This window comes from Muscardinus avellanarius (genome assembly GCF_963383645.1).
Source record: "Muscardinus avellanarius genome assembly, chromosome: X".
Classification (NCBI taxonomy): Eukaryota; Metazoa; Chordata; class Mammalia; order Rodentia; family Gliridae; genus Muscardinus; species Muscardinus avellanarius.
The window spans coordinates 8,268,016-8,294,970 of record NC_137792.1 but is presented as its reverse complement, the minus strand read 5'-3'; the positions used below and the strand labels follow the sequence as shown (position 1 = coordinate 8,294,970).

At 36.3% G+C, this 26,955-nt stretch overlaps 1 protein-coding gene across 2 annotated transcripts in view; it reads right to left on the bottom strand.

Annotated features, from left to right (window-relative positions):
* GLRA2 (glycine receptor alpha 2) overlaps nucleotides 1-26,955 on the bottom strand; it is a gene marked incomplete at both ends in the record, with an annotated part of 207,005 nt that overhangs the window by 118,786 nt on the left and 61,264 nt on the right. For both annotated transcript variants that reach the window (XM_080719045.1, XM_080719044.1), the window contains 2 exons: nucleotides 2,009-2,091; nucleotides 23,183-23,406. In XM_080719045.1, the coding sequence (XP_080575171.1) occupies nucleotides 2,009-2,091; nucleotides 23,183-23,406 (307 nt within the window). The remainder of the gene's footprint in view (nucleotides 1-2,008; nucleotides 2,092-23,182; nucleotides 23,407-26,955) is intronic.

Sequence of the window (26,955 nt, the reverse complement as noted above, 5' to 3'; positions counted from 1 at the left end):
AGGGTCTCACTAAGTTGCTTGAGAGCCTCACTCAGTAGCTGAGGCTGTCTTTGAACCTGTGCGATCCTCCTGTCCCAGCCTCCCAAGGGCAGGGATTAAAAGTGTGTGCCACCACACCCGACTTAGTTTCTAAGTTCCTGCTAACTAGGCCATTATCTATCAAGTGGTTTTACATCTTTCTCCATTCTAGAAGCAGGAGCTACTCTGTCCTTTTGCTAATTATTTCTCAACCTCCTGTTTTGTTTTTGATATACAAACTCTTCAAATGAGTGATGGGGCCAACAATCTCAGCATTCTTATTAAGCTTATGAGTTCTTATTCTTGTTTATCACATGATAGTGACTCACCAAAGCTACATAGAAATCAATGGCAAACTTAATTGGAATCTACTTTTCTATTTATTTTGACTACATTTTAAAATTCAAAGCCAAAAATTAAGGACATGAAAAGCAAGGAATAGCAAAGAGGATCCTGTACAAGCATTGATAGTATAAAAAGAGACTGGCTAATCTTTTCTCCTTCACTGCAAACTTGTAGGAGTACATCCTGAGTACCTCTAGCCAATAGTTGAAGCTTACAAAATAACTCATGCCCTTATCTAGTTATCTTCTTGATGGCCACAAAATAATTGTCTTTGTGAGCCTCCTGAAGTCACAGCATAGAGCAGATAGAAGAGGTAAAGATGTGTGGAAGGAGGTAATAATGGGGTAGAGAATTTAAAAACTAATCTCATCATTTAAAACCCAAGTTAATAGTATGAACAGTGCTTATTAATTAATTTGAATATCTTTTAGGTCCCATAAATACCTGGCATATTTATTAATTTGAAGCCTTTTAAGCCTCAAATGAGCTTCAGTTCACAGCTATGGCTGCTTTTTACAGGAATAAATGAAAGTATTTTGTTGAGCATGGGAAAGTTTGGAGTAATAGAGAAGACACAAAGAAGGAATCATTATGTAAAAAAGTGTTTTTCTCAACCTTCTCAAGCAGAGGGACAATAGGGAACAAATAGATACATAAAGCCTTTTATAAATCAAAAATTTTCATTTTATCCTTGACAACTTCTTAAAACAAAGATGCTTCATTATTTTGTTTATTTCTGTAGAAACTTTCAAGGGAAATCTACACTGATTTTAAATGATTAGAAAGAAATACTGTTATCATTTCATTTTTTGAAATAATAATTGATATGTCTTCTTGTAGTTGTTATTTTTCTAAACTGAGAAGTTAAAAGTATTTTATTGCCCCTGCCTCATTAAATCTCCTAACATCCCTGTAGGTCGGTGACACTTATTATTCTTTGCATTCTACAAACAAACTGGCTGAACAAGCCAGGATAATTCCATGTCTCTTAACTGAAAATCCCATTACCGTGGAGGCATTGGCAACATATGGCATATATCAAATATTTCAGTGGCATCAGTTAGGTCATAAAGGGAACAAAGTAAATTGCATTTCCCTACTTCACCAAGGCTTTGTGCATCCATTAATGATTTAAAGAAGATGCCTCTTATTCTTATTCTATCTCATCTCATGTCCCTTGTTCTTGTATCCTTTTCTAGCTAAGTTCCCCGTACTCAAAGCAATTATCCCTTCCTACCAGAATTCTCTTGGGGGTGATGGTCTATATAGTCATAAGATGGAAAGAAATATAATTTTCTTATTGGAGAGTGATTCATGATATAGGTTGAATGAATAATAATCTGATTTTTCCCCAGGAGACATTTTCATTTCAAAGAAAAAACTCACTAAACTGGACATGGTTATATTTTTGAGAAAAGGCCAGATAGTTGTCATTTCAGATTGAAAGGTTGTCTGTGCTATAATGATAATGAGCTTCTTCTCTGAGACATGTACAAACATTTTTACTTGTCCTTCCAGTAGGACCTTGGGTATTGGTTAGTAGGTTAAAAATAAATTTTATAGATCTTTTATCTTTAATGACACACTAAAAGATCAGGTATTTTGTTTAAAAAAACAGGTATTAATTTAAACAGTGGTGACTTACAACTCTCCAGCTGCATTGTACAGGTCTGGACATCCATTGGAAAGTTCTTCAAGTCCATGGGACAGGATAAGGTCAAGGTGAGTCTTAACAAAGAAAAACATGTAAAAAAACACTTTTAAATTTGTGAGGTCTAATTCTTGACCAAAAACTCACTTGGCATTAGATAAAATATATTGATCAATAAATGAAAATCTAAGCTCTCATTTGGGTAGTACATTCTATTTTTCAAATGAAAAGCAGTCATTGGTAAATTTTAAAATATGCTTGTATTTCTTCATATCACCTTACTCTCTATTTCTCATCTTCTACCCTTTGACTCTTTCTCCTTTACCCTGCTCCTACCAATAGTGTTGGTCTCAAATTCATTCTACAATGAACAAGAACATCGAGGGATGGTGTAACAAACAATGGGCTCTTACCCACACTAATACCCCAAATACATAAAGTTTATTCTGCTTAGGAACTGCCTTTTGGATAAGTGGACTTTGTTTCAAAAACAATAAATAGTTTGAGGCAAGCATTAAATCTCCTTATGGCAAATGGAAAGGTTATTAACTTCATAGACTTTCATTTACTAGTCCACACGGATAGATTAGCAATGTGTGGTAGCATTCATTTTAGAAGTTTGACAATTCTGTAGCAAGTAGTCCTTGAGCTAAAAAAAACCCATTAAAGGATGGTGGTTTACACAATATCTTTGTACATAATAGAGGATACTCTGTTTCTTTACTTCTCTCTTTAATTTTTTTGAGCAACAGCCAGCTCAGCCCTAAACTTATAACACAATATCAGATATCATTTCTTTTCCACCATTTTTCTTTTATTCCTTAAGTAGATGGTATACACCTCTTGCTTGGAAATTTTTCTATGCTTCTAAGATTCTCACATTTGAAAGAAAGGAATTTTTTGAAATTTGAAGTGATATTAGACAAAGAGTTCATGCTGATATTCCTCAGTCCTTAAAATACAGCAATCTTTGGAAAAAGCTAGATACAATGTAGAACAGTGGGATCACAATTATGTAAGTCTGTTTTCAATCTTAGAAATAAACGCCCACAAAAAAGAGTAGATATTTCTGGTTGGTGGGATGATTCAGATTTTGTTTTTAGTCTTTATTTTACTTTATCTGTATTTACAAGTATAATTTATTCAAAAATGTCTGTAAAATATATTCAGCTACTTTCTCATTTTTGTATAATTGAATGTGTCTTTCTTCAAACAATAGCTAAAATATAAAATTATAAAATTATATTATTCAGTATTTAGCTATTATTATCTTATTATTAAATAAATGGCATTTCACCTTCATTGGAAAATAAACTACCTTCTTGAGCTATTCTTTTTTTTTGTGGTACTGGGGTTCCTGGAAGCCCTTCTACCTCTGGGCTACACTTCCAGACCTATTTTATATTTTTGAAACAGGGTCTCTTATGCCAGCATGGCTGGCTTCGATCCTGCGCGATCCTCCTGTCTCTGCCTCCCAATCGCGGGGATTACAAGCGTGCGCCACCACTCCCAGCATCTTCTTGAGCTATTCTGAAAACCTAAACACCATGATTCTAAAGGAAAAAAGTGTTTTGTGTTGTAAACAACTGATTTATAATAACATTTTAGGGCGCAGGGCACACCTGCCAGGGCCCCGGTTGCGGGACTCTGGGCCCTAGGCCAGATCGCCGGTAGCACGCCAGACCCCTGGAGAAGCCGGGCACAGTAAGATGCTGGGTCCTGGGTGGGGGTCGTGCGGGGCACGCCAGCTGGGGGTTGGGTCGAGGGACTCTGGGCCCCAGGCGGAGTAGTGCAGAGCACATTGGACCCATGGGGAAACCGACCGGGTCACTGTGCTACTGAGTGCCAGATCCCACTACCTCCTCAAACCACATATACTTACTGTCTTCTCTTATTAAAAAAAAGGAAAATAAAATGAAAAAGAACAAATATTGGAAAGGAGTTAAGAAAGCCGTGGCTGATGCCAGGACACTGGAGATACAGACAAAATTATCCAAATGAACTGGAACTTATGGGAAAATTCCCTGCTAAGGAGGACCGCTGTTTCTCTATATTGTTAAGAATCTTGGACATTACATGTAAGGAGAGAGTTTAGTGGAGACCAAGGAGAAAGGCGGTGTTGAAAGTGGTCTCCACGATGGCAGTGGAGACTTGTATTCAGGAGAAGCAGAAATTGGATCCTACCAATCTTATTTTTTTTGGAGAACTTACACCAAATGTCAAATGCTACCATCATTATGCTTAGGAACACTGGACAACATTCAGAGTGGAAAAAGAGCCTGAGAAGGATTTGAAATGGTGGAGACAGTGGCAATGGCAGTGGCCAGTACTCAGGGGAGGCAGAGATCTGATGTATTACACAAGGAACCACTGAAATAATAACCCCAGAGACAGAATGTTACCACCACGCACCCTCAAGAATGTGGCACAATTGGTTGGGCGAAGAGGGTGCTCAGATTGGAGCCTGCCGAGGGGTGAGGCTGGCGACGGACACAGCAAAGCTGGTATTGAAGTCTGCCGTGAGGCAAGGTCGGTGCTGGAGCCTCCGAGGCCGGAATCGGAGCCTGCTGAGGGTTTAGGCTGGTGCTGGGGCCAGTGAGGCCAGGATCGGAGCTCACCGTGAGGTAAGGCCGGTGCTGGGGCCTCCGAGGCCGGGATCGGAGCCTGCCGAGGTGTTAGACTGATGCTGGGGCCAACGGCTGGTATCGGAGCCTGACAGGAGGCAAGGCCACTAATGGGGCCTCCGAGGCTAGGATCGGATCCTGCTGAGGGGTTAGGCCGGTGCTGGGGCCAGTGATGCCGCAATCGGAGCCTGCCGTGAGGCTAGGCCAGTGCTGGGGCCTCCGAGGTTGGGATCGGAGCCAGCTGAGGGGTTGGGCTGGTGTCAGGGCCAGCGAGACCAGAATTGGGGCCTCCCATGTGGCAAGGCTGCTGCTTGAGCCAGCGAGGTCTGGATCAGTCCACTGGGTAGCGAGGCCACTGCTGGGGCCTTCAAGAGTGGGATTGATGCTTGCAACGTAGGATGCACAGAGAAATATCGCAGAAAATATAAATCAGATGATTCCCCTAATCAGCAAAAACTAGGAGGAAAGGGGCAACAAGAAGAGGTCGAGCTATAGAAAGGGCCCTATAGTGAAGCAGCTAAGGTGACCTATAGTGAAGCAGCTAAGAGGGTATGGAATAGGGGAGGATGGAGCCTCTTTAAAACGCAAGAGGTACATAAACAGATGTATCAAAGTTAATCACCAAACAAGCATGGGATCGAGGGAGGGGGAGGGAATGGGATGGGAACTGGATGAGGGCTAATTGGATGATGTGTGCTTGTATATCCTCTCAAGTCTTATACTCCAATGTGATTGATATATGACTACAATGCACCAATTAAAAAATAAATAAATTTTAAAAAATAATAACATTTTAGAAGGAAAAATAATCTGTGTTAATTTTGGAGCTCATTTGTAGATATAAATATATAGATATTTAGTTATTTTCCCCAGCGTGAATACTTTTTTATCGTTAAGGAGCAACTTTATTGAGATTCATGCATTTAAAATAAAGTCAGAGTAAAAGAGCCAAAGTAAAAAATCGCTAGCAAAAAGAAAAATATGACAGTTTATGAAGCAGGAGGAGAAAAACTCCAATGTATACATGGGCTTAAAATTGTTGTTACCATAATGACAATCTATTTTTTCTTTTTGATTTTGGGTTTGGGGATGGAACCCCAGGGCATTTGACCTCCGAGCTACACCTCCTGCCCTATTTTTTATACTTTATTTGAAACCGGGTCTCACTGAGTTGCAGAGGGCCTCACTAAGTAGCTGAGGCTGTCCGCAAATTGCGATCCTCCAGGTCTCAGCCTCCCAAATTCTGGGATTACAATCCTGTGCCACCATGCCTGGCTCTTGATTTTTAAAAAGGAAATATTTTCATCATAAAAATGTTTTTCCAAATGTTGATTATTATAAGTAGTGCTGAAAAAGTAAGTGATCAAAGTTTCAATTAGGAAGAAGAGTTTTTCTTGGAGATATGTTTCACAATATGAATATAATAAATGATAATGTATTATATATTTCAAAATTGCAAACCAAGTAAATTTTAAATGTTGTCACCACAAAAAATAAGTATTTGAGGTGATGAATAAGATAATTAGCTTGATTTAATTACTTCACATTGTATTCATGAACCATACCATCACTTTTACTTTGTAAAAATAATCATAACCTTTCAAATTATAATCCAAAAGGAAAAAACTAGCATATGTCCATCATATGAAAATAATCTAATGATATGTGGATAGCTTAAGTGAATAAAAACCAGAAAATTTGAACGTCTCATTACAATATTGAGAACTTTACCTTTGAAAATTAGGAAATAATAATAGTGGAGATAAATACAGCTTAAGATAACATGCTGCATGGAATTCAGATGTTTAATTTTTGCTATCAGAAAAAATGAAACTTTACCATTCCTAATAGTTTTACTTGCTTTGTGTTCTTTTGCAAAGTGAACTTTCACATTTACTGAGAAAGCAGAGGCCCCCCACACAATTATTTCTGCCATTGTGACAAATCTAACAATCCTATAGGGACCCGTATTTGGGAGTTAAAACTATTAACAGCAAAGAAAGTTCTATTGAGAAGAAATTTCCAACAAGCATGAAACTGTTCCTGAATCTTGCCTCTGCTAAGAATTTAGTGGGTATTTTTCTTCTATATTTGCTTTTCTAATTTCCTATCTAGATAGGTTTTGTATTGGAACCCAAGGGACACCAATAATAAAGAGGAGAACTAATAGCCCCAAACTTTGTTAAATCATGTCATCAGCAAAGCAAAAGGGAAGAGATAGTAAAGAAATAATCAGTCCTGAATGATCTTTAGAGTTAACAATTTATGACATCTAGCTTAGCATCTGAAGGTCTAAAAATGTAGATTTTCCCTTTATTTGTCCGTATTCATTTTTTCCTTTAAAATTTTTCCTTTGAAGTATACATTAGGTGGAGAAATAAGATACAAACTCTTAGGCTACATTATGATCATATTTTAAATCTATATCTACCCATGTGATAAGCATTCAAATCCAAATTTATAATATTCCCATCAACCCAGAATATTTCATTTTGCTTTCTTCCTAGTTCAGAAACCTCAAACTAACTATAATCCCATTATTTTTAAGGGGCTATCTTAATATTTGAAAATAATTATTGTTCTAAGTGAGATGAGCCAGTCTCAAAAAGTCAGGTGTCAATATGTTTTTTCTCACATGTGGAAGCTAGAGAGAACAATAGGAAACCAAAGGGATAAATGAGATAGAGCAGTAGAATAGTGGAAGTTGGGAATAGAGAAGGGAAAAAGACAAATTATGAAGTAAATAGTCTGAATAATGCTATGTTCATATATGAGGACATCACTACCAATTTTACTAATTTGTATGGGGCTGGGATGGAAGACTGAGGGTAGGATGACAGTGTAAACACACCAAGTACTGTGTGCATGTATCTTTGTATCACCTTGAACTTCACTCTGATTATAATTATACCGCTAAAAGTATAAAAATTCGCACATACAAAAATGTGAGTTTTGGGGAGAAAGCAAAACTGACATTATTTTGTACAGAGATGTAGAAGTTGTAACAAATAAGACTGACATGCATAACAAAATATGTGAATGGTTTTTATCTCCTTTGCCCTGGCTCTCCACCTATTTTTGGCAGATCTCACAGAATTAAGTATTTTAATTGAAAAGCTAGTATTCTCCCAGATTTGCCCGGAAATCAGACTTCTCACTGGCAGACATTGCCTAGAGCATATCAAATTTGTTCTTTTTTTCCCCCCACGATCTGAAATATTAAGGCCGTTGCAGCTGAAGGCAGTGAATGGAGGCCACCCCTCTTCCTTTTGATTTTTATTAAAGAACTTAATTCCTGAAGCATTACTGCTCATTCTCCCACTGTCAATGCAGCTGACATACGTGCATTCAGGGCACTCTGTTCCTTTTTGCTCAAGAAAAGAAAGTTCTCTTATAGAGGTGCTGCTTCTTTAACTGAGCATAAGAAAGCTGAGCAAGCATTTAGATTTAAAAGGCCAAGAACAAGACAAAGCACAAAAAGTCAGTTTCCCCAAATCTTACTTTTTCAGTTTTCGTTTCCATACTTCTCCCCTATTCAGTTCTCCTTACTCACAAAACCAGCTCTTGGATTTATACCTCAATTAAAGCTTCAATTACTGACAGATATGGACAATGTTTTAAATATGGACAATGTTTTAAATTAAATATTATAATTTTCATGTCTTTTATTTGTTAATTATGTTTCTCCTCTACTGCGAAACAAGATCCATGAAGGTGGGATTGTCTGTCTGTCTGTCTGTCTCTGTCTGTCTCTCTTTCTCTCTCAACCATCTAAACCATGCCTATACAGAATAGGTATTCGATAAATATTTGCTGAACAAATGAATCAGGATCCTGAAGCCCTGTGGGAACATTCCAGCTTTTTATTCTAGAGGAAGGGAAAAGGACAAAGGATTTAGAAGGAAGGAGGCTGCTCACCAGAGTCTGCAGGGTGTTGCTAAGTTATAAAACTGACAAAGCTTGCTTAGGACCCTCTGTAAGTGGCTAGCAGATCCTCATTATAAATAAGGCAAATCAACCTTAAGGACAGCCAGAAAGTACAACTCATCTGTCCTTAAACTTTAGTTGTGTAGTCTATGATGAAGGCTATTCTCACATTTATAGAAGAACATAATCATTTAACATCACAACATTATGGCAGACAGAAGGCTCCTTGACTCATAAAGCAACTACTGGTTCCTAAGCTACTATTGGGATTGAAATCAATTCCAAGTGAGATTCTTAAAGAAAATACCATTTGAGAGAAAATTAATTTTCAAGTCTGCATACAAATTTTAATGAGTGATCTGCTTGCCTAAGGCAGAGATTGCCAACAAGCTATTTTGGGTGTGTTCATTTTAATAGTTACATTAGTCTGTCTTATTTAGAAAGAAAGGACAAGAGGGTATTTCTGTGTTTTTCAAGAGGATCGAAGGAGTTTGGGCTATATTGACATTTCCTGTCTTGGGGACCTAGAACACTGTAAACAGTGGCACATGGAAATACCAGAGTAGATGGCAGGAGGGAAGAAGGAAATTCTATAAAACACACAATGTACTTAAACATATCGAAGTCAACCACTAAGCCAAGCAAGGGAAGGAGGGATGGAGAGGGAATGGGGTAGAAATTGGTAGGGGTTAAATCAGTGATGTGTACATGAATGTCCACACACAAGTTTTTTACCCCAATATGACGTATGAATATAATGCACCAATAAAAAATTTTAAAAATAATATATGGTTTTCCTTTGGGATCAAAATACTCAGTAAGGAAAAATGAAAAGGAAAGTGATGAAGATGAGACTATTAATAACTATAGTCTCTGAACACCTTGTATGGGGCAAGCACTCTCACTGATTTATAATCATGGAATACTATCACAAAAGGCAGCACTGTTATCTCCATTTTTTTATATTTACAAATTGAAATTCAGAGAAGTTAAGCCATGTTCCCAAAGTCACAAAATCAGTAAGTGACCAAAGTTATATTTAAACTCAACCTTAATTGACACCATGCTCCATTTATTTCCCATTCTATCATATTTATTTCTTGGGGAAAATGTGTGTTACCAATTTATCATCTTTATTTTCTCTGCAAAGTCAGCAGAGTGGATTATAAATAACTTAGTTCTCGTAAACCTGCTCAGGGATACCCCTTTGATTTTATTCAGGCATCCAAAACTCTCATGACTTATGCTTTTATAAACTCCAGAATTTCCTGGTAGTTTAGGGACCTAAGTGGTAGACTCAGCTTACCCATAAAGAATGATTTGATTTTTTAAATAATTTGATTTTTGACTAGATATCTGGAGCTCCTTTCTCACGCACCCCCATCCTGTGCAATATTTCTATTATTCTAAATTATAAATGAAGGTTATCATCCAGAAGGACTTCCTCTTATAGGGGAATTTACCCTCTTGAATATGATGGAAGAGTTCTGTCATCCAACATTCTATATAATAATCCACTTTTTCCATGAGAACATAAGGAATACCTTATTGTACAATGTATATCTTTCTTCCTAATTGCAACTTGAAATCTCTGAACCATATGACATTCTAGTGTTATTTTTGGCAAGATGCATCAAGAGATGAACAAGATCGTCATCTTAACCCACCTAGACCTTAAGTGAAATTAGCCTGGGGACAACTTAGAAGTCAAGTTAAAAGTACATCATTAATAAGACCCACACATGGAGAGAGGAAAGAGTTAGGAAATTAGTGGGTTGAAATATACTGCTAGGCTGGTTATCTGATCAAAATATCCTTTATTCGTCAAAATATCTGATAAAATATCCTTCAAAATATCTTATCAAAATATCTGATCAAATATCCTTCAAAATATCCTTCAAAATATCTGATCCCTAGTTGGTATAAACATTACCTGAGAGGGCTTTGTAGGAATGTAGACTCTCTGGATAAGCAGCCCAAGTGACACTGATGCTGGTGCCCTGGAGCACACTTTAAGGACCAATACTTTAAGCTGGATATGGTGCTCCACACCTGTAATCCCTGTATAGGGAGGCTGAGATAGGAGGATTGAAGGTTTGAGGCAGCATCAGCAATTGAGTAAGATCCTGTCCAAAATTAAAAATTAAAAGGGCTGGGGGTATAGCTCAGAGGCAGAATGCCATTGTGTTCAATCCCAAGTACCAATAAGAAAAGGAACATTACTTTATCAAAAGCACACAAAGAAGTACTACGTCATCCAGGTCTAAGGTATTGTTTTATTTTCAATATGTTAGACTAAAGGGAGAAAGTTTGGAAAGAGAAATAGGAAAAGTGATGGAGAAAGGGGTCTTTTTCTGCAACATTTTGAGTAGCATTAGTTTTATCTTTGGGAAATATTACTTTCTACCTAACATCACACAGAATGATTAGCCCCAAGTAGGATTGTAAGTGATTGGACTACAAGTAATGAAACAAGGCAGTTAGTCAAGAGTCTCAATACCAATGGAGAGGCACGCTGGTCAAATTGGTCAAGTCAATACAGTGAAACCAAGGTGAGTTCACTGGCAGCCAGAAATGTGGTGGGTACAGCTAGAAGACTAAGAGAACTGCTAAGGGGGATGGGGGACAGCTTCTAGGTGAAGTGAAAAAAAAAGCAAAAACCAGTTTTCACTTTTATACATGAATGTGTTATGGTTTGAATTTAGAGTCCTCCCTGATATCATGCTGTAGGCTAGGCAGCCATATTTAAAGCAGGGCTTTATTGCTGAGGACAGGTCCCTGGGGGATGATATATGAACCCTCCTCCTTTTGATCTCTTTCATGCTTCCGGCCTTCATGATTTGAGAGCAGAGCCCTTGCACTCTTCTCTCTGCTTTCTGCACCATGTCCTGAGCTCTGCAGTCTTCATCTAGCCTAATGTGGACCTCTGAAACTTCCAGAACTGTGAGCAAATAAATCTTTCTAAGTTGTGGTTGACAGGTATTTTCAGTCACAGTAGTGAGAATGCTGACTGAAACAATGTGTAAGGGCCAAAAATAGGCAGAAAATCTATACTTAGGAGAGTAGCAGTACATCAAGTCACAGTTTCTGATGTCTCAAAAAAACAGCCAATGAGAAATTTACAAAAGCATCAGGGAAGTGGCTGCAATATTCATGGGATAAACAATAAAATTTTTATAAAAATTCATGGAACTACAGATGAAGTTGGACTGGGCTTGAAGGTTGAGAGAGTGCAGAGAACACTAGAGCTATGTTTACAGCAAGGAATTATTGAGGTGTAATTTAGTATTTCTGTTCAGTAATGTCTTGGCAAATGTTTATTGGGCACCATGCATCAGGCATTTGAAGTAAGACAGATTCTTTCTTTAATTAGATCACATTTTAATGTTAGAATCACATATAATATTTGGGAAATTATAATTTAACTTTTAAAAGTTTTTTTCCAACTTCGATATTTGAAGAATATCCTTGGATAATATAAGACAGTCACATCTGATTCAGGCACATTTGAAACATAAAATGTATCCTGTGCATTCCATCGCTGAATGGATTACTTGGTCCAAGGACAGGCACAGGTGTGGCTGCACCTGATAAAGCTTTCCTAATAAACAATGTTTGAAAAATTTATAGTGTGTAGATTATCAGGAGTTGCGTAAAATTTTCATATGTCCTTTTTCAAACCCTACCAACTCTTAGCTCTTATAGTCGATTAAAAGTCTTTAGTTAAAGCCTCCCATGACTATGAGGAAATATAACTAGGAAAGAATGTTTTGAGTACAGTTTGACTTTTCCTCCTTTGTGTTAATCACTTGATGGATCATCTATCCATATCTCATAGGGCAGATGCTGATACAAAAATATCAAAAGAAGGATGGAAATATATAGAAAATAAAGCTCAGAACACTGTGGATGGGCCCCCTCAATGCATCATTTTTCAATATTACTTAAGGTTACTTATAACCACCAACTTAGTTTTCAGCTGTATAGTTAGATTTTTTTTCCTCTCAGTTAATTCCAAATAGGTACTTGCGCTGTTTTTCCCTGTTGACCTTGAATATGCAAGAGAAGAGCGACCACATTCCCTGGTTCATCAGCTATTCTACTGTCCCCTGAATATAATCCCAATAGATGACTAGTTAGGTCCATATTTACCAAACATTATAAAGGTGGCATAGAAAATACCCATATGCTTTAGAGAGTTTTCTTCATTCCCCCTCCCATCTCCTCAGTTAGGTTGCCTTATTTGCTCCTCTATAGGATTTCCTTTTTCATCTAGAGTTCCTCCAATGACCCATTTCTCCTTAGCTTTCACATATTAGGGAAAACATCCAATTTCTTATTTTTTTGTGACTGACTAATCTCAGCAGATAAGTGGGCAATGTGTGCATGTATGTCTACACAAGTTTTTTTTATCCCATTATGATGTATGAATACAATGCACCAATATAAAAGTTAAAAAATAAAAATAAATTTTGGGGAAAAAAAGAAAATAGCCATATGCATTGAGCAATTCTAGCTGGGAGGACAAAATATACTATGGCTCCCATCTGTGTGTGGTCCCTTTACAAACATGCACACATATGGTTGGCTCATGTTAATTAAGTCCAAATATGTATTAGATTCAACTTGGAGAGCAACTGGTAAATCGGAAGCTCAAACTTTCCCAAATGCTCTGATGCTTCCCAAATAAAAATGTTTGGTGTTGAATAGGAGAGAACTAAATCGAATACCACATAAAAAGATAGCTCAAATCACTACATTTAAACAATTAACATTGCGTACATTTTAGTTATATTTTAAATTTCAAAGTAATTTTGAATCTGGTATTTATTTATTATACAAACAAATATGTGTGATGATGAACTGTTAGTAGCCTTCTCATTAAAATGAGTACTAATTTGACCATTTTTACTATGTGGCTAACATTATAACTGTTTAACAGAGGTACAAAGGCTTAGAAAGACAGAAAAGCACAGTGTAGTGATTTTTTGGTAGTATTTTATTTAGAATTATTTTACTTTTGGTAAAGGTAAAGAAAACAAGAGCCTATATTCTTGTGAACTGCAAATATATTTGGGGAAAAACCAAAGGAACTTTGTACCTGCTAAGAGCAGAGACCAAAATTGCCTATTTTATTTGGGTAGCATTTTGCTACATTATGACTTTTACTTTGGTAATTGGTGGAGTGTTGGTGGTTACTATTTATGGTAGCAAAGGTTAGAGAAAGAATGGCATTCTAGTCAGATGATAAGATAGTCTTTCAATTATTGGAACATATGTTAAAAAGCAAGCATAATCCCTCAGTTTACTCTTAACAAGCAGCTAAAGAGTTAGGCTTAGCACCAGCCAATATGTTACTTGAAAAGAATTGCAAGTATCACCTCCTTCATGAATCATTTGCCTCCCAAAAGGAGGAAACCCAAAGCAAGGAGAATATCTATTTGCTTTGGACTAAGTGTAGAAGGTGAGTGGAGCTTAGATGGTACAGGTACTCAATAAGGGAATGTCTAGTGTTTATCTGGGAAGATGGGGAGAACTGTCTTTCCAGTTTCTTTATTTTATAGCCAACTCAGAGATGACTAAGACATTCATTGAATAGCTAGTATAAATCAAGAACTGGGAAAAATGAAGGGCAAAGAAAGGTTAAATGACTTGTTCTGTCTTTGTATATAATTATAATTTTATGAAAAATAAGTCTATAAAATCATTAATCTTTGAAACCAGAGTTTCTCTAAATATAATATTCTGTTTCTAATCCCATATTTTGCTTTTTGTTTCCTATCCTTTATCTGACTGCTCAAATTTAGAAATACAACCCCACTAAAATGAGACATCAAATAAAATTCTTACTTCACTGTCCTTTGTAAGAACTCACCAATTAGACACGAGGGCTTAGTTTTGAGTGTGTAATGTGGAACTTTACATATTTAGATGCAGATTTCATTACCTGTCTTTCAATGACCACCCAATGGTCAAAGTTGTTCCCTCTATGGTACATATGTTGGTTTGCACTTTTATTCATTTTTTATTTAATATATTTTTATTGGTGCATTGTAATCAAACATCTCAATGGAATACAAGACTTGTGAGGATATACAGGCACACATCAACCAATTAGCCTTTATCCAATCCCCATCCCATTCCCTCCCCCTCCCTCGATCCCATGCTTGATGTAGTGATCATGTGCTTTAAAGAGGTTCCATCTTCCCCCATCCCATCCCCTCTGATTGGTCACCTAATTGCTCCTCCATAGGGCCCTTTATTCAACTAGATTTCCTCCTATTACCATTTCTTCCTAAGTTTTGCATATTAGGGAAAGCATCTGATTTTTTTTTTATTTTCTGTGATATTGCTCTGTGTATGCTGCATTGCAGGTTTCAATCCCACTCTTGAAGGCCCCGGCACTGGCCTGGCCACCTGTCAGACTCTGATCCTGGCCTTGCTGGTGGTTTGCAATTTTAAATGCTATGCGCAAGGAGAAAGTTTTTGGAGAGACTGCTAACCTTCGAGATGGACAGATTTTTCCCATCTTAAATATATTACCTTTCATTTGGAATAAATGCTGTGGGAATGCACTAAAGTAATTGCTTTGTCTCCTAAGAACCACAGTGATATTATGCATGTTTATTTTTGGATTAGTGCTACCAAGAGAACCTTTCAAAAGCAGCAGTGTGGACCAGGAAGAAGTCCACATCAACATAAATTGAAGAACATCACCAGTAACTCAGATTTTTCCTTTGGCTTTTTGCCACTACAAAATATAGATAATAAATAGTAGCAGACTAACCTTTTTTTGCAGGTCTGGGGATGGAACCCAGGGGCATTTGACTTCCAAGCTATACCCCTGCCCTATTTTTTATTCTTTATTTTGAAACAGGGTCTCACTGAGTTGCAGAGGGCCTCACTAAGTAGCTGAGGCTGTCCGAGAACCCGGATCCTCCAGTCTTAGCCTCCCGAATGCTGGGATTACAAGAGTGCGCCACCACACCAGGCTTCAAACTAACACTTTAAATCTGCTGGCTCAAATATATCAGGTGATTCCCTTAGTCTATATATCCAGTCAATTATTGAAGCATCCAACCATCTCTACATAGTTGTCAAAAATTATATAAATATATAATTCATTAACATGAATTAAAATAATATAGTTCTACTTATTGGATCAAAGGGTAAATGATTTAGTTGCAATTGGAAAATTTCTCCATTGAGAGCTTGGTACTGAGTATTTGTCATTATGGAAACCAAATGTTAAAAGTTTCAAGGCCACCTCTTAGCTTACGTGTAATCTAATATTCTCCTTCCAATGTCCAGACCAGGTTCCTTTGTTCAAGAGTTGTATATTTAGTATGAGAGAGAAGAGTTCCAAGATCAAAAATTAGTGTGAAACAAGCATACTTAAATTCAGAATCTTTTTTTGTTGGCCCCAAGTTTTAAGGGACATGAAGAACCATTCTTAGATACTCATCAGGATGTTTTATGGTTTGGGAAGAAGGAGGAGGTCATTTTGAGTTATGGACTTATAATATGGTAGAACTAGGAGCCCTAGACTTCATCTGCACTCCTGACTCAGACTCATATTTTAGAAGAAACAGAGTCAAATGATGATCTGATGGGGCTGGAGAGGCTCTTCTATGATCCTAGAAGATACAGTAAATCGTGGACAGAAGTGTAGAGCTCACCTTGCCCGAGCTACCTTCTCACTTTTCTGTCTCTCCAGCATCACCTGAACAGCAAACTGATAAACATTAATGTGATGGGAAGTTATTTCCAAAAGGAGGCAAATCTTGCTATTAGTCCAGTCGGATAAACCATCAAGGACAAGAGGTTGTGTCAACTTCTGTGTATTTCATTGAACAAATATCACTTTTCTTCAAAACAAAAATAAGATATTCAGTTACACTTAAACCAATATTATGCCCCTTGTGCATTTGTATTTATGAACCTAATAGGGAACTGAAGGAGGTTTATAGCACATTATGAGAACGTATGATGTACACAACCCCTTAATAATTGTACCCTCAGCTGCACTGTTTATGAAGGTCTCTACTCCAATATCACCCCCTCTGTACCACTTAGCTCAGCTCCTCATGGATCTATAGGTATCTGTGCATGCCAGCTACTCTCACCCTCCCAACTTTACTCCAAGAAGAATGGAATATTTGTGGTTTCCATGGCATTTCCCAGCACTTCCTTGAAGGCTTGCTGCTTAATTCTGATGTAGGCGCTTATGTTATAGTCATTAATTACTGAATTAAGTCAAGTCACAAACCTAATGAGGGTTTGAACACCAAGTTAGGATATGAGAATGCAATTTTTCCTGGATTATAAGATAAAAAGATAAGCATGGCACAAATGTGCACAAAGATAAGAAAGCACAGCTTTTCATAGCTGACTTTTAGCAGAAAATACAAGTTTCTGTGTCTCATCAAAACTGGGAGTAAGGTAATCAGAACATCACCAATGGTAACATTTAGGCAGGTCTGAGTTCATTGTATTTTATTTTCATCTCTAACATCTAAATAAAGAATGTTCTTTTTTATTAGGCCATAAAAATCATTCTGCAACTAAATCTGGAGTCTTTTAAAGTTCTTGCATCAAAGCAGACAATGAGTCAAGAATTGGAGACCATGTGGGAAAGGTTGGCCTTTACGTGTGTGGATTCAGTTGGTCTTAGAATTATTTGAAGGGCATAGTTGGGTGTCTGTCTGAAAATTAACACTCGTCCTACTCTCAGTGGTGCCTGTAATCCATCATCAAAGAGGAAAGGCATGTCAGTCCCCATGTATTTTATATTATAACTAATGTACTACTGAGAAGGTGGAAAACTGAATCATCAACACCTGGAATTGTGAACTGACTCAAAAGGGACTAACAAACAAATCACTTCCAATGCCATAGAGAAATGTTTCAACTCATATAAAGGTTGAGGTGGGCAGATGCCTTTGGAGTATTTTTATGGAGGAGAAATTCCATAATTATTCATAATTTGGGGAACTATTGGTAGTTGAAGGGTACAATGAGGCCCCTGAGTACCTGCTCAGTCAAATAAGACACTGAAAGAAAACAACCATTCTTTGACAACCTCACTTGAGGCATAGTCATTCTGGAGCCATTTAATAAATCAAGAATCAAACCACTAACAGTTGGAGGATCATAGCCACTTTAATAACAACAAACTGAATATTTTAAGTGCCCTAATGTACAAAATTCACATATACTTTTAGGGAGGTTCAAGGATCCCCTGAAGTATTTGCCTAACCCTCAATTTAAGAACTCCTACTCCATAGGGTTATGCTAAAAGAGTATGCCAACCCCATCTTTTAAGTTTCAAGCTTGGTTAGTTTGTCTTTGTCTTAGTGTATGGAACAGGAAGCACAATTATTAAATTTCAAAAAATTACCAAGAGCCCTAGAGCATATGGCGATACCACTTTTAAATGTCTTTCCATAACATATGTTGTAATCTACTAATGTTTGTAACCAAATTACCTCTTTTTCAAAGATGATGTCCATAGAAGTAAAATATTATCCTAAATCTCACAAATAGTGTTGGTGCCAAATAGTCAAGCCCAGGAGTGTTTGACTTTGAAGCCCATGTCTATGATAGTATTAGGATACTATCATGATAGTAATCAGGATAGCATTCAACACCATATGCTTCAGAGTAAAGTTCCAAAATTGCATAATAAACCAAAAAATATGAGGTGAACATTGTTAAGGTAGAACACACCATAATATTAAATTGGCAGTATAGTTTCAGTAACCAAATATATCCACTAATGCTGGTGGGATAAATGTTTTTTAAAACAAAACAACGAGGTAATCATTTTATCCTTCCAGAAATGGTGCCTATTGTTCATCATGATAGCAGATGGCAGAAAAAGTGACAGATTTAAGTATCCACACATGGGTTCCATTATTTTGGCTCACCTAACTTATGAACGAAGTCACACCCTCATTATTAAAAAGTGTTGAATTAGATGTTTTATAAAGCAACTTTATATTTCTTTACAAATTCAATTTCTATAAAAATCAGAATTGTGACAGAAAATTCTCAGAAGCAATGGAATTTAAAGGAATAAAACAAATACCAGAAAAGACATAGTGGATTTATGAGACAAGTTGTTCTTTGTCAAAAATGCCCGCCTCTTCTTTTTTCCTTTTATCTTGCAAGGCATATCCCATGATGACCTGATGTTTACTTCAATTCATTATACTAAATTTAAAAAACATTGTTTTATCAATAATAAGTATAACTTTAAAAACTCATCTCATTATTCCACTACAGATTCCAACCATTTTTTTTTTTGCAGGTCTGGGGATGGAACCCAAGGACATTCGACCTCCGGGTTACACCCCCTGCCTTATTTTTCTTTATTTTGAAACAGGGTCTCATTAAGTTGCAGAGGGCCTCACTAAGTAGCTGAGGCTCTCTGCAAACTGTGGTCCTCCTGTCTCAGCCTCCCAAATGCTGGGATTACAAGTGTGCACCACCATGACCCGCTGATTCCAACCATTTTAAGTGATGCAAATTTAGAATTTGATTCTCTCTGAAGAGGATATACAAAACAAGATGTGTGATCTTATTTGTATGTTGGTCAGAGATATCAGTAATTAATGGGTCATGTCCATAAAGAAAACTTGAAAAAAATCAGGAAGTTATAAGATATGTTAGAGAAGTTAATATTGAAAAAGGAATTTGAAGAGAAATGGCAGACATTATTTTGATACTTTTCCTCAACAGAGACTGTGTCTTACATCACTAAATAAAAATTCACTATATTATTTTTTCCTATTAAAATATCCATGTGAATTTTGTTCAAGTACCCCAAATCTTTGAATGAGGAGTTATGGAATACTGCTCTATTGTTCCTTCTGTTTTTAGGCCCTAACATTATTGGAAACAGATATACAAAATCTTGAGAATAATGATCTTGCTTATTATGAAGTCAGTGGTCTATATAGTTCTGTTGGTGTTTTGCTTGGCCATATAAGCTTTGCACTTTGATTTTCCTGTGAAGTTAATTCTATCTCTGCTCCTACAAAGATAAGGAAAGCAAAGACTCCTTTTCAAACGAAATAGTATCTGCATCTGTTATGGGTTTCAAAAATGCAGATATAAAACATCAACATAGAATATAATGTTTAATGTAGACCCAATATGTTGTGGTTTGAATTTAGAATATCTCCCATACTTGACAGAAACCAGGCATCTACGCTGGAAATGAGGCTTGATTGCCAAGCAGGGGTCTCTTGTGGGGTGGCCTTGTGGATTACATATGTTTCCTCCTACTCTTGCTCTCTATTTTGCTTCTAGCTCCCATGATGTAAGAGCAGAGTTTTGCTTTCCACCATCTGAAATCTCCAGAACTGTGAGCAAATAAATCTTCCTTCATCTAAGTTGTGCAGCCATGTGTTTTGGATTACAGCAGTGACAATCCTGACCAAGACACAGTGCTTAAGTCCTTATTTGACTGTACAAGGTGGAGACAATTCAAGATTTGTCCATAGTGCTTCTAGCCCACTACTTCAATTACCATTTTCAACTTTTCTTTATCCTATCTCATTTCTCCTCTTAAGGACCTGATATGCATCATCTCACTATTCTTTTTTATTTTCTATAATTTATTTAAGAATTTTATAAAACAAAAAAGCAAATAACAAAAACTGCAACAAAACAAACATCAAACTGACCACCAAAAATAAACCTCAGTAACTGTTTCAAATTTAAGGGACTGGGGTATAGATTTGAGGTAGAATGCTCCTGAGTTCAATCTCCAGTACCAAAAAAAGGAAAAAATAAAATAAGAAGAAAAAATAAGTCTTATATCATCTCTTTACAGCTTAATAAAATTTAGCCAAAGGTTTTCCTCTCCCAGATTATTTGTATTCTAAGCCCAAGTATACAGGAAAATTCCTTCCTAATGGAACTTCAACAAATTCTTTTTAGTACCTTTATGTCATCAAAAACTATATCCCGTTTAGCCTTACATATGAGTCAAACCTTAAGTGGGTCATATATTAACACTAATTACTGCTTGACCTCTAGTTAAATTGAGTTCACTGACTCAAATATGAGTATTGACTCCCAAATTGTAACAATATTAGAATCATACAACTCATTTGTAAAATTATGAACACTTTTATTTTCCTTGTTCCCCATTAATTTTTATTACTTAATTTATAGTGTATTCACTTTGTTAGACTATAGTGCTTTTAGGACAAGGACCACATCTTACTCAAATCTGAATCTCTAGGCCCAGTGCAGTGTCTGGCTCTTTGCAATCCCTTCAAGGCAAATAATTAGATTCCTGCAGTTCAAATCTGCCAAGAGTTTATGCTTCTTCAGAGTGACATATCCAGTTCTCCTTCAACAAGGATTTTTTTCCCCTCTGATTTCAGATTATACCTACACAATGAATGAAGAGTTTAAACAAGCCCACCTTGAGACACATACCACCCAATCCAAACAATTTTAGGGCATTTCAGAGCCTATAATATGCTATAGCTGAAAATCAGGGATTTAAGAATTGCCTTTGAATCGAGGTATGAGGAGAATTATATCCTTTACTTTTCTAGAATAGAAAGTCTTCAAAGAATAGAAGGAAAGCAACAACAGCAACCTGGTTTTATTTCAGTAATGCATGACACCAGGTATTTACTAGAGCAAACACCACCCAAGGCCTGGAGGATTAGCTGAAGCAGCTGATACCCTGTGCTGCTTTTTATAACTCTCCTTCCCAGCACCATGCTCTACATATGTCCCATTTCATCAGGTCACATCAACTTAGGTCGTGCCCAATACTGCATCTTATACCAAACAAATGCATCACCATGCAAAATATTCTATTTCCTTAAATATGAAGTAGACTTTGGGAGAAGTTTCCTGGTTCTTTGTGCACGTGGTAGCCTTGCCACATTTTAAAATGAGCAGCCTCTTTCCACAAGATATGAGGGCTACTGGCCACCAGCAAGCCACAAAATTGTTATGTATAAGAATAAAATATGCAGCCAAGTGTGATTTTGCATGCCTGTAATCTCAGTATTTGGGAAGCTGACACAGGAAGATGGCAGGTTTGAGGTCAGTCTCTGCAATTTTGTGAGACCTTGATTCAAAATAAAATATGAAAAGAGGTGGAGGTATAGCTTGGAGGCAGAATGCTCTGGGTTCGATCCCAATACCCCCCCCAAAATGAGGAAGAAAACATTGAATATGTAATAGAGAACCAAGCTATATAGAGAGTTGTTAAATGATATTTTTATGGTGGTGAGTCTGTAAACTTGTTAAAATAAGTTGCATGGATAATACAATACAAACTATCTACTTTTTGGAGGGTAGGTTATGAAATTGGAGTGAACGAATTATTGTACAAAGGACCCTTAAAATGCCAGTAGTTATTCAGTATACTAATTATCTCTCATATAAAATATACTTCCCAAGCCCTTTGAAATATGCTACAAAAATGCAAAATTCAAGTATCTCAGCTTCAAAGAGCTTACTATTCCAAAAGAATACTGATCTTACAGTACAGATTGTCATCATTTTATTTACTGAACATGTACACTGTGTCAGACACTGTAGCAAGTAGTTTTTATGTATTCTGTATCAGAGATAATAGCCAAAGGGTCAAATCCAATCTACCACCTGCGTTTACAAAATTTCACTGAAACAGGTCAGGTCCAGTTGCTTGAATATGGTCTATACCTGCTTTGGAATTAAATGACAGAAGTAACTGGTTGTGACAGAAGCAATTTAGATTGTGAAATTTCAAATACTTATTACCTATGCCTTTAAAGAAAATGCTTGCTGACCTCTATATATTTTGTTCATACAATAGTACTCAGAGATATATATGGTGTTTTCCATTGTACAAGTAAGGTAACTGAGTAATATAGATCATGTGACTTAGTAACTTCCAAGGCTTGATTTGTCTGATTTCCAAATTTCATGTTCTCATGTAATACTTATTTAACATGCAGGAATAATTAAAATATAAGGTGGGAAGAAATAGGAGCCTTATATAGTCAAAGTGAAACTGCTATTAGAATTCAGAAAAGGAAGATATTGTTTTGAGCCTAGGGTGTTAAAGATTCTAAAGAAGATCATATTTGAATATAGAATAAAAAATTACTTCAGGAATATTCTTCCCCCAGTCCAAGCTCAATTTATTTGATGAGATCAGGCCACACGTTTAGTTAAAAAGCAGAGATGAGATTAAACTAAGGTCTCTACTTACCCAGCCCAATGTATGCTATTGACCATTCTGAGCCATTTAATTTGTGTGTGTATGGTTAAATTACAGTTGAAATGAGAATTCACACATTATGCTCAATGAAAATTAAATTGAAGGCCTTTTAATTCCCTTACTGATGCTGCCAAAAAACTTGCTCAGGTAGACAGTACCATCATCCATCCACAAAATGCAGTTTTGTTTTAGATAATCACACTTATAAGACCATGGAAACTCCTGGCACTTTTCAATCAACTATAAGATTCCATTGATTAAAAAAGAGACCACAAATGCAAATCTTTCTATATATCCTGACCTGGAGAATTAGGCACATCTAGACCGGAAAATAAATGGAGAGAATAACAGACATTGTCAATGGGGGCTTACCTGATACTGTAGAGCACTTTGCCATTTTTTGAAATACGCAGCAATTTATTGTCAGTGGTGACATCGTGAAAGTTGGCACCCTTCTCATTGGCAAAGAACAAATCTGGTTTCCAAATGGAGTCTAGCATGGATGGGTCCAAATCCAGGGAATCATCCGGGTACTCACTGTATGCCAGTCGTGAATCATTCCACTGTTGTCTCAGAAAAATGTTCACTCGGTAGTCCTATAGAAATGTCATGTACAAGAGCGACTTATTGCCTAGCATAGGAAGTCCATTTCAATTTACGTCTTACCCATCTCTCTGATTTGATAATGGTGTTCATGTGTGAGTAAAGTAGTCTATGTGTACATTGCTCAAAATGAACCACTCAGTTCTGTTAGGACTAAGGAGAAAGAACGAGTAAACCAAACCAGAACACTAATAGAGAAGTTTGACTTGGTTGAAAATGTTCTGTTTAAGTTATTTTGAGATGAAATAATACCAATACAGGCTCATTTTCCTATAAAGGAAGGTAATAATGAGTACAGAAGTTGCTCTGTGATGGCAGACTGTCAAATAATACCGATTCGCATTCCAAATTAAAAATGAGATGGTTTTTAGTCTCTTTCTGCTTAGATATTCTGGGAAGAAGAAAACTCAGTCTTCAGTTTTGGAGGGGAAATATTAAAAAAAACTGTGACATACAAGCCTAATGTTTGTAAAATTCATCAACAAACACATTCAGATACTTTATAGTGAGAAACAATTCATTCAGAGCTACTTACTTGCAGAGTTCTTAGATATTTTATTGTTTTCTCGGAATGTTTTGTATCCACAGTAACCAACTTAATGCCTCATCCAATCAGAGATTTTTTTGTGTGTTTTCTAATTTGAACACCTTTGACAAAGATGTTATCCTTTGTGGGTATACCCCTGACATTTCTACCTGATCTGAGAACTTCCTTCTGTGCTAATGAATCAGCTTTGGGCAGTGATTGCTCTCTGGAAGACTTCTACTCAAAGGTCTTTAGATTCATAGAAAGCATTGATTTATTTGGATAATCTGGACCACAATTGTGACTTTATCAGTATTCCATAGTCAAGCAGGACTATGGTTTTATAGCTAATAGTGGTAAACTCTTGCCTCTTGTGGTTATTTAGGGTGACATATGTACTCATTTGTTCTTACTGTCTTTCCTTTGCTGTTCTTATCCTCATTTGTTCTAGCTCCACATATTTGGTTTATAGATTTGGAATCATTATTTACCTTACTTTAATGATAATTAATTTGTCCGGGTTTACCTGAGAACTTCCCATATTGGGGTCCTGAAAAAACACATTCAGGAAGATTCTCTTAATCCCAAGCAAACAAGGATGGTTGGTTACTCTCCATGTACCATGGAGACGATCTGATGGTGGCCAGTTTTAATTAATTTTCTCAGGGCCAAAAGAAAAAAAAATTGGGTAATTCAATCCTTCTTTTTCTATAATACTTAAATTCCTGTAACTTTTTTTTAAAAAAATGAAATATCCTGGTATCAGACTCATATTTAAGAATTGGCAGTTCTTGGGAAGACTGTGCAATGTAAGCCTAAAAAGGATAATAACCAATTAGGCTAGAAATTAATGATCAAAACTAGATCATTTGGAAAAGCTATTGTTAAAAAAAGAAACCTTGAGGTTACCTATTGTATAACATGAAGATATTCTGACTTCGAAAATTTTAGTAGGCAACATTTATTTGGTATTGTACTAGATGCACACAGCAAATCCTCAAAGACAAGACACTGTTCTGAGTCGGTACAGCTAGTTTTTTTCTATCTCAATCTATTTGCTCACTAACTTCCCCAGTGAGCAGATCACAGGAACAACAGAACCTCAAAGTTCTCAATAAACCTTTCTGGAATTGTTTGAAGAGAGCAGAGGGTTGTGACTGAAAAGAGATGATTATCAGATCAGTGTCTTCTTGAGAACAGAAGTGACTGAACGTTTTGGAGTTTTTCAGGAGTAGGGAGTAAGAATTTGTGGTTTGTAAAAATCAGAGAAGAGACTACTAGAAATATAACAATCCAATTTATTTATAAGTATACACTAGATATACCACCTGTGGACTTTTTAAAGTTTACTTGAAGGGAGAAATGCAGCTTCTCCAGTTTTTGACAATCATTTATTTTTATTTCCCTAGAGTGAGAACCAGTTTTCAAAATTCTAAGTGTTTGGGAGGAGTCTGTATGTATGCTTGCTTCAACAGGAAATAGAAAAGGATACCCTCCCTTAGCCAAGTATTGAGGAACTCTTAGTACAGGAATCAAGAGCAGCTAGAAATGACAGAGATGAATGGGATAAATATCTTAAATTAATGGAAATCCAGTACCCCCACCCAGCAAGTACTCCTAGGATAGGAGAGGCCATAAGAAGCCATATAGAGAATACTGGGCAAGAGAACATCCTTGTAATTCTCATAAGCCTGAGAGACTCTAGAGAATATTACATCAGTGACATGTAATATGTAAACAGTTACCTGTTAGAAAAAAAATTCTTGTTGCAGATTTTCCTATCTTGATGCAGATATATATATATATATATATATATATATATATATATATATATATATATATATTTCCTGTATTTTCTAGTATTTTCTGATTTTCTATTTTGAATTTCATATGTAGAAGATGAAGCAGTTTCTCCAATATGAGAAAATTACAAAAGCAATGAGTCTATCATATTCAGTAGAATTACCAAATAGCTAAAGATTAGTTTAAGAAAAATTAATTCCATTACTTGTAAGCAAGGATAAGTGTAAAACTTAGAGGAGAAAAATCTATTTAAAAACCAAAGTTAGGCCGGGCATGGTGGCACACGCTTGTAATCCCCTCGCTTGGGAGGCAGAGACAGGAGGATCGCGCAGGTTTGAAACCAGCCGCGCGTGCTGACTTAGGAGACCCTGTTTCCAAATAAAAATGTAAAAATAGGTCTGGGAGTGTAGCCCGAAGGTAGAAGGGCTTCCAGGAACCCCAGTACCACCAAAAAAATAAAAATAAAAAAATAAAAACCAAAGTTAGGGTGATTATACAAAATAAGACATTTGATAGATCATTTTATGTATGTATTCTTTTGATGTATGGTAATTAAAATTTGTCCATAGTATTATTTATTATGGTAGACATTATTCTAAAGTAAATAAGTAACAGTTAAATTCTTTAAAATTAGAGAAGCATACTCAAAGTTATAGATAAATATAGCCAAAGGAAAGTCTTTTTCTGGACCTGTGCCTATGTGATTCTTCTAGTTACCTATCATTTTCAATATAGGGTAAACATTTGTAATGCATTATTTATTTATGCATCATTTATTTTTATTCAAAATAGGTATATTTTGTCTTGATGTTCCAATCACAAGAGAATATTTTATTCTGTAGTCTTTTTGTGTTTATTTTTGCTTTTAGGTTTAATAAAATATTAGAAGGAAAGGAAATATAGAGAAACATGGTCAAGTACAGTCTGTATTTACTTTTATGCTACCTTTTCTCCAGAGACATATTCTACGTCAAATAAATAACATATTTTCTCTTGTACTGGAATTTGTTTTCCTGAAATTGACAATATATGAGTATTAGGTTAAATAATGAAAGCTTTCAAGTTATATTTTTTAATTTTTTTAAAAAAACTATGGGTAAGTCACATAATCTTTATTATATTCCCAACACAGCTAATGTGAGTTACCCATATCCTATATTATTTTTTCATATCAAATTAAAAATACACAAATTTTCATTTTCTGATGCCTTTT